The following is a 15,632-nucleotide window of genomic DNA, read 5'->3' as shown; positions in this document are numbered from 1 at the left end:
GAGAAAAACAAAAACGTTTCAGGCTTTTGCCCCCAGGAAGTCGCGCAATGCGCCGTTTCAGTCCTGAAGTCATATTATACATACAACATGAAGTTCTCCGCTGCAAAAAAAATCTGCAATACGCCATTTACACGGAGCAAGTCGATGAAAATAAACGCAATACATTCAAGTGAATGATTGTACCGAATAGCCGAATGGACTTCCTAGCACTGAGCAACGTGTTTGCTCCATCTAACTTGCTATTTCTCAAGACAATTTACAGGATCAGTTTATGGAATCATTATAACCCCAACATTGATCAGCTGTGCACTCCGGATCACATTCCTGATAGGATATATCACCTCCACTGTCAAGATCCATATTTTGGGGGAGGGGGGAATCACTACAATCTGTATTATTGTAAAACACATTTAGCCGCGAATACGAACGTTTAATATATCATATTACAAGTTAATCTATCCTTTAATTTGATGGGTAGTTACAAAGTCCTGTTGCGGATTGTTTGGCATGTTGGGCTGCGTGGGCCGGGCGGAAAGTGGGGGGAGGGGGGGCTACAGTCGGAAATCCTTCCAAATGTCACCATTAAAATGGCTTAGACATTGTGACCACAGAGGGGGAAATATCGCTTCACACCAACATGATATAATCTTTAAGCAGGATTGACCCAAATTACAGTTCGTTCATTAGCAATGTTTAAATGATGGATCACAATTGGCGTTTGAGTTATGATTCGTTAGTTCAAGATTAGATTCAGAAATACATCCCTTTTATCATATTGGTGCCAGCTCTCACTGAAGCCAAATTACATCAGCACCTCCCTTCAAATTACAATTCATAAATGTTAAGATACAGAAAGTGGAACGGATTATTAGAATGCATATATATTTAATATGAAACGTACCCTGGGCTACAAGATCTTAATCTAATTAATGTTTCCGGAGTATCATTCCTAACCATAGGGATCAAAGGTATACAACACAACTTTTCAAAAGTGAAGTATTGAAAAGCCGGTGAACCCAGTGAGAGCTAAGTGCTGCACCTCATCACCTGTTCAGCCTCACTGCCCGGGAGCTAGGACTGAGCCTTATACAACCCACTATCTCTCTCCAGAGAGGGAGAGAGAGGGGGAACTCATCTCTTGAGCGAGGTTCATTCCTTCAGACTCCAGATCGCGTTTTCCTGTTCGCCCAAACTTCGTGTCGGTGAAATGTGAAAAAAAAGAGGCTCCCCAGACCTCCCTGAGCCAATCACAGGGGTTTCAGCACGTGTATTGGAGAATCGAGAGGAAAGCAATTACAGGCCAATACAAATGTCATTAGTGGCCTCGATCAGAGCAAGAGCGATTGCTGTACAAGTGGGGGATCACAGCCGCCGGCAAGCCACAACTCAAGCTCCAACCATGACAACTCAATACAAGGAGGAGATTTGCGACAGATCCGAATGCAAAAGTAAATCTCCAACTTTGCTCTCCTCTTACTGCATCGACAGTATTCTGGGCAGGAGGAGCCCCTGCAAGATCCGATGCATTGGAGCCCAAGCATTGCCGCTTCTCACCGCCAGGAATGAGCCGGACACTGCCAATGAAGGTAAAGAGTCTTTTTTTCCCCCCCAAGGGGCAGGGTGGAAAACTTCACTGGATTATAGGACCGAACACCTAGTATACCTTTAAGCAAAAAAAAACTCCACACATTTTAGTACTTGTCTACCAAGAGACAGAAGTGTTGACCCTACAGCTCCAGTGTGCAAAGCATCGGTGTCTGGTTTGTAACTCTGCCCAGCATTGTTTAAAATATGTCTCAAACAATTCGGTTATTTTCCAAGAGTGGGGATACTTTCTAGTTCAGACTAGGGATGCCCAAAGCGTGCAGTATATGTCGAATATGTTATCGATTCGTGCAGAACAATTGTTTGATGTTATTTCATTGTAAATGATTGATCGAGATGGCGTGTTTGCGATTGGTTACTTTGCAAGTATGCTGTCGATAAGCACACCGATACCCAATGGCGCCTTTTCCCCTGAAAATTGCTGGGAAAAGGAATCTCATAATCTAACTTTCAGCCTTCTCTCCTTCCAGCTATTATTGACATGCCAACTGATGCGTATTCTGAATATCACTTGCGTTAAACATTTGGGAGATCTGTGGGATTTTTTTCTTAAAAAAAGTTTGATTTTAAATAAAACTAACGGTTGATTGATTCAGCGAAAATAAGCTTTTTTTCAAAAAGTAGATTGAAGTTGAGAATGTTTCTAACAGAATGCAAATGGCGCAGGGCGGTTAATTTTCAATCTCCCTTCTATCTGATAAAGGGGCAAATAAAAATGACTTAACAAAAGCTGCAAATGGGGGATAAATGGTTTAAAATCTGCAGGCATCAGGGATACTCGCAATTTTAAATGAGAATACTCCACCATCACTGCTTCTGTAACTGGAAAGTGGGATGAGTGATGCGGCTCTCTGCAGAGTTTGTGTGAGTTCCTCCAGTGTACATGTATGCAGGGTATTTGAATTGCGGTCATTGCGTGAACCAAGTGTCCCTGCCAAACAACACAGGCCAATCTCCCAAAATGAACGGGCCAGTTGCTTCTTAATTATCCTGCTGACAGGATAGAAAGTTATCCTGCTGTCCCGCTGCTGCCGATTTCCGCGGCCTGCTCTGGTAATCTCCTCTCCCTTCTGAATTAATACAGTGTCGGGTTGCTGGGGTTGGGGGGAACTGCATTAATTTTATATATAAACTATTTGCTACCTCTGAATCGACGGCAAGTGCAACACTTGCGAAAGTCTCTGTCAACATTCCGCTCTTGTTTAAGAATTTTCCTGGGGATAAATCTGGCAGTGTTCAACCTGTTCCCGCACAGTCTGCCCCATTGCTATCTGTAGTATGTAGAATGAAAATGAAAAGTATAACCAGTGAGTAAATCGTCTGTGTGAGTGGGTGATTTTATTTGAGAATTTCCCTCCAAACGGCTGATGTGTGAATTCTTGTGCTTTTTTTTAATACCCACAGGATCGCCCAAGGAAAACATGTCTTTTGACTCTGAACTCCACCTCCCTCCTAAGCTCCGAAGACTGTATGGTCTGGGCGGTAAAATCCTGGACGCCCGGGGATTTAACGAGATTGGCAACGAGAAATTGGAAAGAGACAGATCCTCCGAGCCATTCCGAAACGCCGACCTGAAGATCAGCCAAGCTCCTCAAGTCAGCATCAGCCGCAGTAAATCCTACAAAGAGAACTTCAGCCTGGGTAGAACGCAGGGAGAGAGCGCGCCGAGCTTGTCCCAGTCCCCAGAGTTAGGCTCGGCGGAGCCCATCGATAAGTCGTTCGAGGGAGACGCCAAGGAGGAGGTTGAAGATGACCTGTCCTCTAAGCTTGTAGAGGAGGCCCAGACGGACGTGGATGTGAAAGATGGGGAGGACAGCCTGTGTTTATCAGCCGGCAGTGACTCAGAAGAAGGCATGCTCAAAAGAAAACAGCGGCGATATAGGACTACATTCACCAGCTACCAGCTGGAGGAACTGGAGAGAGCTTTCCAGAAAACACACTACCCAGATGTCTTCACCAGGTATGTATCAAATTAAACTACTCCAACTAAACTCAGAAAAAGAAACTCCAGATGGAAAGGTAACTGGTACAGCACCCAGTCCCTCAGTGTTTCTAACTCGCTGCTCCGGCGTTGTCCGCAACCCCATTTCAAAATGGACAAATGACAGGGACACCAGGCACACCATCCACCGGCAGGCGCGATAACTTTCTCCACTCCTCCACTCGCCCGTGCCCCCGTTATCAAAGCAATGACCGTCCACATCAACACTTGGCGCTCGCCACACAGCGCTGCCCAGCCGACAGTCCAGCAGTGCCTACATTCCATAGATTTCAAAATATTAGCCCTTTGATCTTTCTCATTGGGGGAGAATTGCGGTGCGTGAAACTGTCAGCTCCCAAAAGTCAGTGTGCACATCAGCTTTCTAAATCTGCTGACACCACATTCCGTTCAGTGACTGTAAGTAAACGGATGTGAATCGAATTGTGTTCAAAGCCACTCCAGGACACGGTAAAAGTGGAACAGTGTGGCATAATATTTTCTTTAAAAACTGTATTTTATGTTAGCAGGTGAGCTATGGACGAGAGTGGAAAAGACAGTCATTAACAAATGTCATAGTTTTGGTCCCTATCAGTAAATTAACAATGCAGTAGACTTTCCAGATTTAAAAACCGTTTCCGTTCGATATTGAAAACGGATTTTTCCCGCATCAAATAATGACACATTCTGCTGGTTTTAGCAATTCTTATATTTTCGGCAATGTCGGGGCTGAGCCGCTGCACTTATTTAATGTTTGCATACTTGGTCCAACCTATTTGATGGCCCCATGTAAACAGGAAAGATTGAAGAGCGCCTGTAAATAGGTCGGGTCTAACCCTCATTTAGAAAGCTCCATATTTCCCGCTGCTGATATCTATATTAGCTTTCCAAAAAAACCCTCCTGCGATCCACGGTAGAGTATGAACTGTATTTTCACTTCTTTCTATGTTTTGTGCAGGGAGGAACTAGCGATGCGACTAGATTTAACAGAAGCACGAGTACAAGTAAGTTGCAACTATTATGTGCGGATAGATGGTTCCCAAGCTAGTTCTTCCACCACTGGTTACATATGTTTACTTGGATGTTTCCGTATCAAATTGTAGACTTTTTTTCTCTCTCTCGTTATATTAATTCATATCGACCTTCTTAATAATTGTCGAAAAGTGTGCGGGCAGACAGTCCCGGCTATGCAACCCTGGCCCTGTCTGATTGTGCCAGGTACAATATATTGATCTATGTCAAACTTTCTACAGATGTGACTGCGCAAATATGAATAATGGGAATGCTTTTGCACCGCGGCAACCGAAAGCATTAAAACTGTAGCATAGGATTTAATTTCCTTCGCTTTCAGAGAATGTGATGAAAGGAGGGCAGAAGTGGAGTGCTGTTAAAGTTGATAGGGCCCACATCACAGTGCATTTTCTCTCGAAGCTCTCATAACCAAAGCGACGATAAACATCATGATTGGTGCCTTATTGCGAGCACAGGGAACATAAAACATATGTTGGGAGGTAAATGCCGAGTAAATCACTTTACAGTTACAATCGAGCGCTGATAAGACCTAATAAATTCCATATGGCTCATTTAATACACAACAGCTTCTTGCATTAAAGGAGCTAATGATGAGATTCTCCCTCGTTCTGTTGACACATTGTTCTATTGTCAAATACCCGATGTGACAGGCAGCCAGGAATGATTATTTTCCGCTCAGGCAGTCGTGGGAAAGTTAAATAACTTTTTCTTCCCCCCTTCTCCTTCTTTACAAAAGCTCGTTTGGACTCAATAAAACTTAGGAGACATTCTAGTAAAATTAATTGTGCCGCGTTATTTTCATGTTTTATTTCACTTCGCTTTGTTTAAGTATAATCGATGTATTAATTAAGGCCAATTTAATAACCACGAGATAAACTGTGAATATAAAAACAAAATCGGTTACCTTTTTACTCCGGCAACTGGATTACTAAAATCGGCAGTCTCATGTTGTCCGGACACATCAGAACTCGTCGGGGATGTTTGATGTCTTTTTTTTCTAATCCAATATTTGATCGCATCACTTTTTGTTTGCATAATATATTCGATATTTCTGTGGGAAAAGTCAGGAATCTGTACATGTGGATTGCCGTTCGAATCAAAAATAGCATTTATTTTTGTGTAAAATGAATCTGCGCCTCACGCTACATTGAAATGTATCTAATTCTTCCAGAATTTTAATACACTTTTAGTTGCATTTCTATATGAAAGGCCAGTATTGAAATCGCGCGTTTTAAAGGAGGGAAGCGTTTTAAAGCATATTTCGTTATAATCAGAGCTGGACTTCAATTTTAGAATGATTTTGTGTACAAGGTGTCATTTGTGTTGTTGGATGTAACCTCAAAGTGATTTCACATTTGCTGTTCTCTGTACTTTTATTTTCAGTTGTTTCAAATTGTTGAACTTATTATGATGTTTATTTTTTCATAGGTTTGGTTTCAGAACCGCAGAGCCAAATGGCGAAAGCGAGAGAAAGCCGGAGCTCAGAGCCACCCGGGCGGCCTGCCCTTCGCCAGCCCCCTGGGAGCGGCGCACCCGCTGGGACATTACCTGGACGGCAGCCCCTTCGGGCATCACCCGAGCCTCGAGTCCGCCTGGTCAGCCGCCGCCGCCGCCGCAGCAGCCGCAGCTGCCGCCTTCCCCGGCCTCCCGCCTCCACCAGGCACCGCTGCTCTCCCCCCCAGCGGGGCCCCGTTAGGCCTCGGCACCTTCCTGGGAGCGGCCATGTTCAGACATCCTTTCATCACTCCGCACTTCGGCAGGTAAGAGCCTTCAAGTAAAGCCCCTCCCGCCCACCACCACTCCCCCACCCCATCCTGCTCCTGGAACAGCAACAGCCACAAGAACAAGAAGTTACAAGTGAACCAGAATCATTCAGTCATCAGGCACAGTGAACATGGGAGAGAGAAACAAAACACAATTCCTTTACAATCCAGCAGCTAAAACTCAATTGGGGAAGAACATGTTACAGTAAACAGGATAGGATCATCTCAAAATGAGCCAATGGTAAACTTGATTTTTAGAATAGCGACCGCAAAATCTTCTAAAATGTTTAAAGTCAGTAAGATAATAAGAAAACATAGCAATCAGTGTCATGACTAATCTTGCATGAAATGTAACAAATCCCGCGATAGACCAATATTCTTCCAAATCCGCTGCATATTTAATAGCAAGTCCAACACTCAAAACAGCACATTAAACAATCGCTTACTAAACAACATCATCAATATTTCATAACAAAACTCTGAAATTACTCAAACTACTGCGAGCTGTCTATGCGCCAGAGAGAGCGACAAGTCAAGCCCCATTTTCAAATATCCAAAATAAAGTAAGTAAGATTCCAGGACGAGGAAGCCGCGAGTGGTATAGTGAGGCCCGGATCTACCTGTGCGAGGGAATGCGCGCAGAACTCCAGCTGGGTCCCTGGCACCTGGAGTGCGGTCTAACTCATAGAGTCTGAGAATTCCTCGTGTGCCGGTATCTCTGGAGGTTAGGAATAGACCGGGCCAGACCACATTTTTATATTGCAAGCCCACTGCTGCTGTGCAGGCTGTGTGTGTTAGTTAGCACAGTTAAGGAACAGGCTTTGAACAGAATCTTCGGCATCACGACATTTGCAAGCGACATTCTCTTTCTCGCAACTTCAGCTGTAAAACATTATAATTTTTTTTCTCTTCGTCCATGGTCAGCGGGAGACAGCATTCAGATTGTGACTTTGGTCACCCACCGTAATGGGCTTTTGAATGAGTTGTTCACTTAGATCGGATCTAGCAAAATGCAGAAATCTGGAATGTTTATTCACTGGTAATTTCTGCAAAGTGAAACTGGAAGTGGCAAAGGGTAACAATAGACTGACCAGGCGGCTGAGAGGGGGGTGGGGGGTGCTGCGGTGGTGGGGAACGAAGCAAGGCGATTTAGCAACTCCATCATTCCAACTGCGTATGTTTTCTTTATCTTCCAAGGTTTGCCATTTGGTCGCTAACCCTGACCTGAAAATTATTTGGCAAGGTCACCTGAAATCTACGTGATATGTGTTTGGAAAGAGTGGCATAATTTAGTGTTAGCCGAATCATTCGGAATCTCACACAACTCCGCTGTAGCTTGTGTGGAACAGGGGAATGTAAAGAATGAAGAGGAATGTGATTTCACAGTTATGCACACCAACCCAAGATTTCCAATATTCCACCGCTTACATAACATGACATATAAGTAATGTTTGCACGTTTTATTCCAATAAGAGTTCCAGTGTGTAATCTACCCTGCACCAAACTCTCGTGCCCAGCTGCTCAGGTGCAGCACCATTCCACACCGTATCATTTGGGAATCTCAAATGTCACTTTTATGGTCAGCTAGGATTCTGGCATGCTTAGAAACCCATCACCGTGGTTAAGCTTTTCAGGCCCAATATGGAGTTAACATTCTCTACACTTCAGGACTCCTTTAGCTCATTTCAAGCCAAAGAATTTAGAAAAAGTAGTCTTCGGTAATGCTATGATGCATGGGAGTTTACTCCTATATTACCAGTATCTCAGTGGAAACAATCCCAACCCATTGTGACAGGTCAACTCCTGAAGATGTTGTTAATGAGCAAGTTCGGTTGTTGGATCATTAATATTTAGCAATGGTCAGCAGTGGACCTGGCTAGCTTGAGTATTGGATTATCAAATTGCCACAGAAGAGTTAAGGGGCGGTCCAGTTCCCCTCCCCACCCGCGCGGGCATGCGGTCAACACAACTTCAGTGAGATTCTACCAATTCTTTTCCGCCCTCCAGTTTACAGAGTTCGGCACACCTTTGTTTAAGCTCCTATTAAGTGGACAGCAGCTCGTCGCCAGCAGGTAGGGTGAGCTGCACAAGTTTTCTGAAAATGTCCTACATCAGCCTAGTGACTGCAGCATTGAGACACACCAAACCCCATTGGCTGCAGCAGAAACATGGCGGCCCTCCAATCATACTGACATGTTTGATTGATTGTCTGTGCTTACAATCCTGTCATATAGCATTGTCTCATTCCAAGTCTTGCGGAGCCTCATCACCCACAAGCCCTTTGCCATGCTGGAGAGCTATGATGAGGCAAATACGTCAATATTTTACCCATTCAAGTCCAATGTCCCACTGACTGAGGGAAGTCACAATAAACACAAGTTTGAAGGGAAGGGGCTGACGATGGTATGATCATCAAAGTAACTTGACAATTTCTGCATTTTTTTTAAATAGGCCTTTTAATGATTCATTCTTGAAGTACCTCATCCGGTTTTAATACAACATTTAGATATAAAATATAAATGCTAATTATTTCGGTCAAGGTGGAAGAATATGACATAAACTAGTGAAAATTCCCTCTTTGTAACATCTATCAGGACAAGGCAAGATGATTGGTTGGTGCGCTTTCGGGGGGAACGAACATGAAGCGTATCTTTTAACACTCACAAGTTCGAGAAATCAATGTTAGTATATTTACATAGGCAGAAGCTAGACTCATTTCACAGCGTATTGCTCCCTCCGTAATCCTTATGGGTGAAGTCTTGGTTGCTGTTAACTGATTCGTAGAGTAACCCAACAACAACTTGTGATCAGTTAAGGAAGTGTGTAGTCCAAACTTGTGATACGCCACCCAGTTCACTAGCATTTCAGTGCCCCGGCTGAAAGATGGTTCGGTACATGCAAGCATGTGCTAACACACTGGTGCTGTGCTAAATACACAGTTCCATATGGTTATCATTGCACTTGGGCACCCCTAGAAGAGAAGATACAGTTACTTAAACTCTTAATACTGCGATGCTGGAAATCTGGAAATAGAAAGAAAACTTGCTGGAAATACTCAGCAGGTCTGGCAGCATCCGTGGAGAGAGGAACGGAGCTAGATGATCGGAATCATTGAATTCTGGCTCTGGAATGAATCGTTGCTGCAGTAGCAATGAGATGTAAATTACACTGAAGCCCAAGGTTATTACAATTTAGCAGGTAGAACGTTTAAGTCGAGCTGGGACTCTGACGGATTGTCAACCTTGACTCCCGGAATTCAGACAACACGAAAATGTAGTTGTAATTCTGCTGTGCAATTGTGATTCACAATCCCTGTAAATAGCAAATAGCCCAACTTCATTTCACCCAAAGCTTACAGGCGATGAGCTGATACAATTGAGACAAATTATCTGCCGCATTTATACCCAAATCCTGCTTTCTTCTACATTATAATTAGTGATATAGTCAGACCCTGTAATGTGCAAGTCTGATATGTGAGTTCTGTGCTACTTGACGCATCGCGCAAGCCAATATTTCCCCTGGACAATGCAGCCTTTCTGTTGCCCAGCCCTCACCAAGCCAGCCGACCAGTCATGATTTTCAAAACGCTTTCCCGGATTGTAATGTGGAAAATCCTTGTCTGTTGCAGGCTCTTCTCGACAGTAGCTCCGCTGACAGGCGCCTCTGGCCCTGCCCTGCTGAGACAGTCGGCCCCGGGGGTAGAAGGGGGGGTGCAGGCCGGCGCCCTCTCAGACCCGGCGGTAGCAGCAGCAGACAGACGAGCGTCCAGTATCGCAGCACTCAGACTCAAAGCCAAGGAACATGCCGCCCAACTCACACAGCTCAACATCCTCCCCGCACCCTCCACCGGCAAGGAAGTGTGCTGAACACGCACCAAGGAGCTCCTCCATACAGGTTGCTGGTCAAGACCAAATTCAGAGAGAGCGAGGACCAGTTACGCCGCGTGGGTTCTCAGACTGTGCATGCCCATAGATAGAGTCAGTATCCCTTTCATCACATCAACAGGCCGCACTTAGAGAAAAAATCAGAACAAAACAAAAGAACAATGACACTGTCTACATGTAAGATTTCTGATGTTGCTACACCTTTCAGCTTTCTGAGGGAGGGGTGGGGAGGTAGGTAGTTGTAGTAATCGAGCCTGATAAAGAATATACCTGAGGTGATCACAGAGAGAAACTTTCTTTAATACACTAGGGTCGGATCTAATCAGGGCAGTTCTGCAAGAGGGAAAAAAAAACAAAGGATGAAATGTATTCAAAACACGGATGTAGATATGATAGTTTCCTAATTCCAGTCTTGGTGACCCGATATAAGGGATACTGTTTCTGAGTAAGGTATACTTTGTGCGGCGGACCGGTTGTATAGCACACACATGGGCATAAATACGTTGGTTACGTCTGGATTTATATATATATATAAATATATATATATACACGTGAGTGTAGCCAACCAGCGGTTCGCTACTAAACCAAAGGGACAAAATACTGCCAATCCGAGTGGACTGCTTATGTCACTAAACTGTGATTGATTTCTGTATAATAATGGTCGTTCTTCAGAATTTCCAAGGAAAATAATTGTACATTTTTTTAAAAAAAACATTGAAAATTTGCACTCAGCGTGTTGTGAAAGTTCATTCTCTAGAATTACCAGATCGTTCTTATAGTGTTGTGGATGTATTAGGTTCGTAGAATAATTATTTATGGAGAAACATTTTATTTAACTTATTAACTATAGAGGTTTCGAAAACCTTATAAAAAGCAACTTGCTATATTACATGTACTGTTGTAACTTCTTGATATGGGCTAGAAGAGTGAAGACACTCTGAAATAAAATGTTCTGCTTAACAAGCTAATCGGAGAAAGCGGCTTCTTCTGCATCCCGGGTGCTTAGAATATTGTTGAACGTTTACCCACCGCAGACAACCTCACGGTTTACCAGTACAATGCTGTCAACGCAAAGTCACAACTTGAAGTAACTCTCCGCCAAGTGCCAATTTTGTTTCCGCCCTGTATAGACGTAATGAGATGAGAAAGAATTTCTGAGCCGCCCGGTTTACTGTGTGTGCCCGGTCTCTGGCAGCTTGCTGTCTGACGGTATTGGTGATACACAGGATCTACAGCAAGAAGGTATTTCCCGCCAAACATTCCGTTTCAAGGCTAGCTGGTTTCATTCATTCATTCACAAATCCACGCTGTATGTGCTGGCTAATTTAAAAGTGTGATAGTTAATAAGCACAACATTGCCACGCAATTAAAACATCTCTCCTGTTAATTTAGAGGGAGAAACAGCTATGATAACAACACAACATTCAGATAGAACTCAGTGTTCTTTTGGACTCAGATTCTGATTTGGGACAATTGAGGGGAACACTGGCACTTTCACATCAAGTAATCCCTACATTGGGCTAGCATGACTTAAAGCCTTTTAGCGCATTCCTCCAACATTATTGCTTTAATGAACATTGCCAGAAGGCTGCCACCCCTCTCTTACGTTGTTGTTGACACGACCAATAAATATGCTTTCCTATAAACCGCATGAACCTTAGTGGGACTGGGTTGAAATCAAGAGGAGGAGTTCTACTTCCATATCCATATTTGATTACGTCTTCGATATCTCATGTTAAATATCTCCTGGAAATGGTAACATTAATCCCCCTCCCCCACCCCTCCACACACACACACACACACACACATTCATTAGCTGCCGCCTTTCCAGGGTTGCTTCTATATCTTTTTGTATGTGTGATAACAAGTCACTGAGGTTACTAAACGTTGATGTTGAACGATTTCGCCACGACGTGCCTTGGTGACAGTGCCTCTGCTTTGCCGCCTTCCGCGTTGGTTGCCAATCGAACACTTGTCCAATTAACAGCCAACAGCAGACACAGCGAGCTCCCCTAGAGGTTTAGCTGGCAGTGGGTCACTGATGCAAATGATTAAATGGGTTCCGTTTACACGGTGAATCTGCTTCCTGACTAGAGAAGGTCCCCACGCCAATTCAAATAATATTAGAAATGGTACATAGCAAGGACACAGTGCACTGATATTTAAAACGTGCTAACGTCATATTCTAGACATCACAATACCACTTTACCACTTAGTTCAAGTTAATGCAAGTATAAATCCACTACGAAAGTTTGGGTTTCGAGTGTATGGGGCTGAAATACAAGAGTATAGAATTTCCACCTGAAATAACCAGAATGAGGGCGCGGGAACTCGGGATGTTGACACCAAGAATCATTAAGCCAACAGTCTTTATAGAAGTAGATGGAGCTATATAATTGGACGTTGAATTGGCAATATTCAGTATCTGAATTTTGTGCCAATCCGGTCATTTTATCATTGCCCCCCTCCCCTATCCCCCCGCCCCCCCGGCTTAGTTTTTAACAGTAAACTGCCAACCCAAATATTCACTGATGGTACGGCTAAATTAAGTCCCCTCTGGTTCAAATATTTTCTGTAGTTTCTTAAATAGTGGGGCGATAAATGATCGCCGCAATATCTGTTCCTGTTTGGGACATAAGTAATATGCTGGACAGATCAGACCCGTTTGTTTGCAAAAAGGGAAAATGGGAATAGGCTGTAAAGATCGCAACGCGAGCAAAGTTTGTGACGGAGGTGATACAGATCTTGGCAATCTTTCCTGTTGCCGATTCAAAATATTGCTATCACACTGAGTACTCACCTACAGGACTATAGGGCTGACTTATTGTAACTATGTTTTACTGGTGGCCTTCGTTCCGTCTCCTCAGACGGTGGTCAACTCTAGTGTGGCTCAGGAGAGAGACTCTCTTGCAGTTCATTAACAGTTTTTGACCAGGTAGCAAGTTTCCAATGCCAATTTGCAGTGACATAGAAAAGTTCCAGTACAGAAGGAGGCCATTCGGCCCTTCTTGTCCTTGCCATTGGACATACATCCTGGTAAAGTGGTTAACATCATACCGGGACCCCATACCATGATTTCATTTAATGGGCGCTTTTTAAAGTCACTTTCTTTCCTCATCTGACTCCATTCTATAGTACTAAATCAAATTGCGTGAAATTACCTGGTGGATTAAAGTTCTTCTGATCGAATGAAAGCATCTCCCTCTCATTGGCTTCGCTTTACAACTAATCCCACCTCACAGCGATGGTGCAAACATGTAGATCTCAGAGTATTCTTTCATGTTTCGCAGCTGGTAAAGCAGCCATTCTTCGCTAAATATTCACCATAAATATCACATGTTAACGGCCGATGACTCCCATCAAGTCTATATTAAACATTTGACATGTCACGCATGACAAACTCTGAGTGTCTTTGAAAAAAAAGGCATTAGCAAAGAAACCAATTTCTCCTCATCTAAACCTCCCCAAGTGTTGAATGATTTCGTTCGAAGGAGGCAGTGAAGCGTATTTAGAGGGTTTTATGAGATTTTCCAGAATGATTTAATCTTATTGTGAACATTATTAATGAATAGCAACCCAATTTGGCCCTAATATCTGGGAATTCTTGCTACAAAACACGGCGACTGTGACCCCCAACCTTAAGCAAACCTCCCCGGCGTTTTTGTGCTGCCTTCAGCCTCCAGTAACTCTTTAACACAGCATTGCACGGCAGCCAGTTTTCAGCACGATCACACAAATTCAACTCTTCCACACTACCCCCCCCCCCCCCATTCACTGCCAAGCTTCCCACCATCTGTTCCCAAAAAGCAGCTTTCACATTTGGAGATATTTCAAGGAGACTGACAAGTCGTCTATATAAACATGTGTACATTTGCATGCATGTATATAGGTAGAAATACTGTTGTATATATGTAAACATGTAGAAATTGTATTGGTTAATGTGGAAAGGAATATATGATTCAGATACAAGTTAATTTTATATGCGCAGATCTCTTAAAATACATAATAAAGTTTAACATAATATATTGAATGAATTAATGGATTCATGTATAAATAATGTATGTTTAGTGAAACGCATTTAAGTGTTGTCTTGTTTTGCATCTTTCTATCTTTACCATTAGACGAAACATAATAAATATATTTGAAACCCCAGGTTAACTTTGGAGTATATAGTCTATCGAAATGTCAAATATCTAGTATGCGTGTTCCGTTTAACTCAGAGCCGGCTACCGCAGCAGAATTCTATACAAAACACACAGTCTTTTAGAGAGGTTGGGTGGGGGAGGTTCTGCCGCCTTTGGGGCTGTAGAAGTTGTGAAAGAAAGACGGAAGAAAGCTGCATTGGAAACTGGTAGCACGATCTCCTTTGGATCCACTAATTCCCATCTCTTTGCTCTCATCCAATTAGTGCGGTGTATTAAGCGGTTTATCATCTCATACTCAGCTGTACAAAGAAACAAGCCGAACACTTTGCAATAGACTCTGTTCTCCTTTTACACCCTCAGGTACTTACATATTCTAGTGTGCTATGAATAATAGGGGAATAATGGAGCACTAATTCCCTCATCAAAGAATGCCTTGTCTACGCTTTGCTGAAAACACTACTCCGATAAAAGAAAGCAATAAAGCTTAGCATAACAAAACCAAACCTACTTATTAGCTTAGTAGTAAATTAATGCAAAACCACTGGTATTCAACCAGGTTTGAAAACAGCCTCCCGCAACTTTATAATGCTTTATTGCTGAAGGAATTCAGACTTGAAATTTGAATCGGAGAGATGAGTTAATCTGGTAAATTCCAATAAACGTGTTTTCAAACGGCTGCTGTGATTTAAAGCTATTTATCCCACATGAAATGGGATAAATGACACAAAGCGATGTCCTACGGCAGCTAGTCTTGGAAATACACTGCGAGTTGGACATAATTCAGAAATTTCCGACTGATTCTTGCGAGTATTTATGTGTGATTTCGGAGCGTAAAGGCATGATTACGAACTGTGCCCCGCCATTCTTTCCACAGGTTGTGATTCATTTATGCTAATCTTTTTCTAAGTAAAATAATACAAATAGAGGGTGTTGGAAATACAGAGGGAGAGGGAGAGAGAGAGAGAAAAGGCAGATTAACACATGGGAAATCATTAACCCATCTTCTCACTTTGCAGATGCTGCCCGCATATCACCCAGATTTGCTGTTTTATTTCACATTTTCAGCATGAGCAGTTTCTTTTCATTTTTGGGCTTATTAGATACAATGCAGAAAGCATACACAATCAGTAAACCCAGGCGAGGGCCATGCAACCAAATTGCTTCCAAGAACAACGCATCTTGTATTGGAATGTCTTAAGATTGGGCTCACTGCGGAGATGCTTTT

The 15,632-nt window shown here is 43.1% G+C and overlaps 1 protein-coding gene across 1 annotated transcript; it reads left to right on the top strand.

Moving 5' to 3' along the window:
- Positions 1-1,342: 1,342 nt before the first annotated feature.
- Positions 1,343-12,007, top strand: arxa (aristaless related homeobox a). The gene is made up of 5 exons (XM_080203287.1): positions 1,343-1,586; positions 3,010-3,565; positions 4,542-4,587; positions 6,044-6,375; positions 10,007-12,007. Exons 1-5 carry the CDS (start codon positions 1,400-1,402, stop codon positions 10,242-10,244), a joined length of 1,359 nt encoding a protein of 452 aa, XP_080059413.1. The 5' UTR covers positions 1,343-1,399; the 3' UTR covers positions 10,245-12,007.
- The last annotated feature ends 3,625 nt before the right edge of the window (positions 12,008-15,632 follow it).

Source organism: Carcharhinus amblyrhynchos, chromosome 15 (assembly GCF_965287045.1).
Source record: "Carcharhinus amblyrhynchos chromosome 15, sCarAmb.v2.hapA, whole genome shotgun sequence".
Lineage (NCBI taxonomy): Eukaryota > Metazoa > Chordata > Chondrichthyes > Carcharhiniformes > Carcharhinidae > Carcharhinus > Carcharhinus amblyrhynchos.
The sequence above is the reverse complement of the archived record's forward strand: the minus strand, read 5'-3'. Positions and strand labels throughout refer to the sequence as shown.

Coding starts and splice junctions, on each gene's coding strand:
- arxa (XM_080203287.1), top strand. CDS start 1,400: ATGACAACTCAATACAAGGAGGAGATTTGCGACAGATCCGAATGCAAA. Junction 1,587..3,009: donor GCCGGACACTGCCAATGAAG/GTAAAGAGTCTT, acceptor TAATACCCACAG/GATCGCCCAAGGAAAACATG. Junction 3,566..4,541: donor TACCCAGATGTCTTCACCAG/GTATGTATCAAA, acceptor TGTTTTGTGCAG/GGAGGAACTAGCGATGCGAC.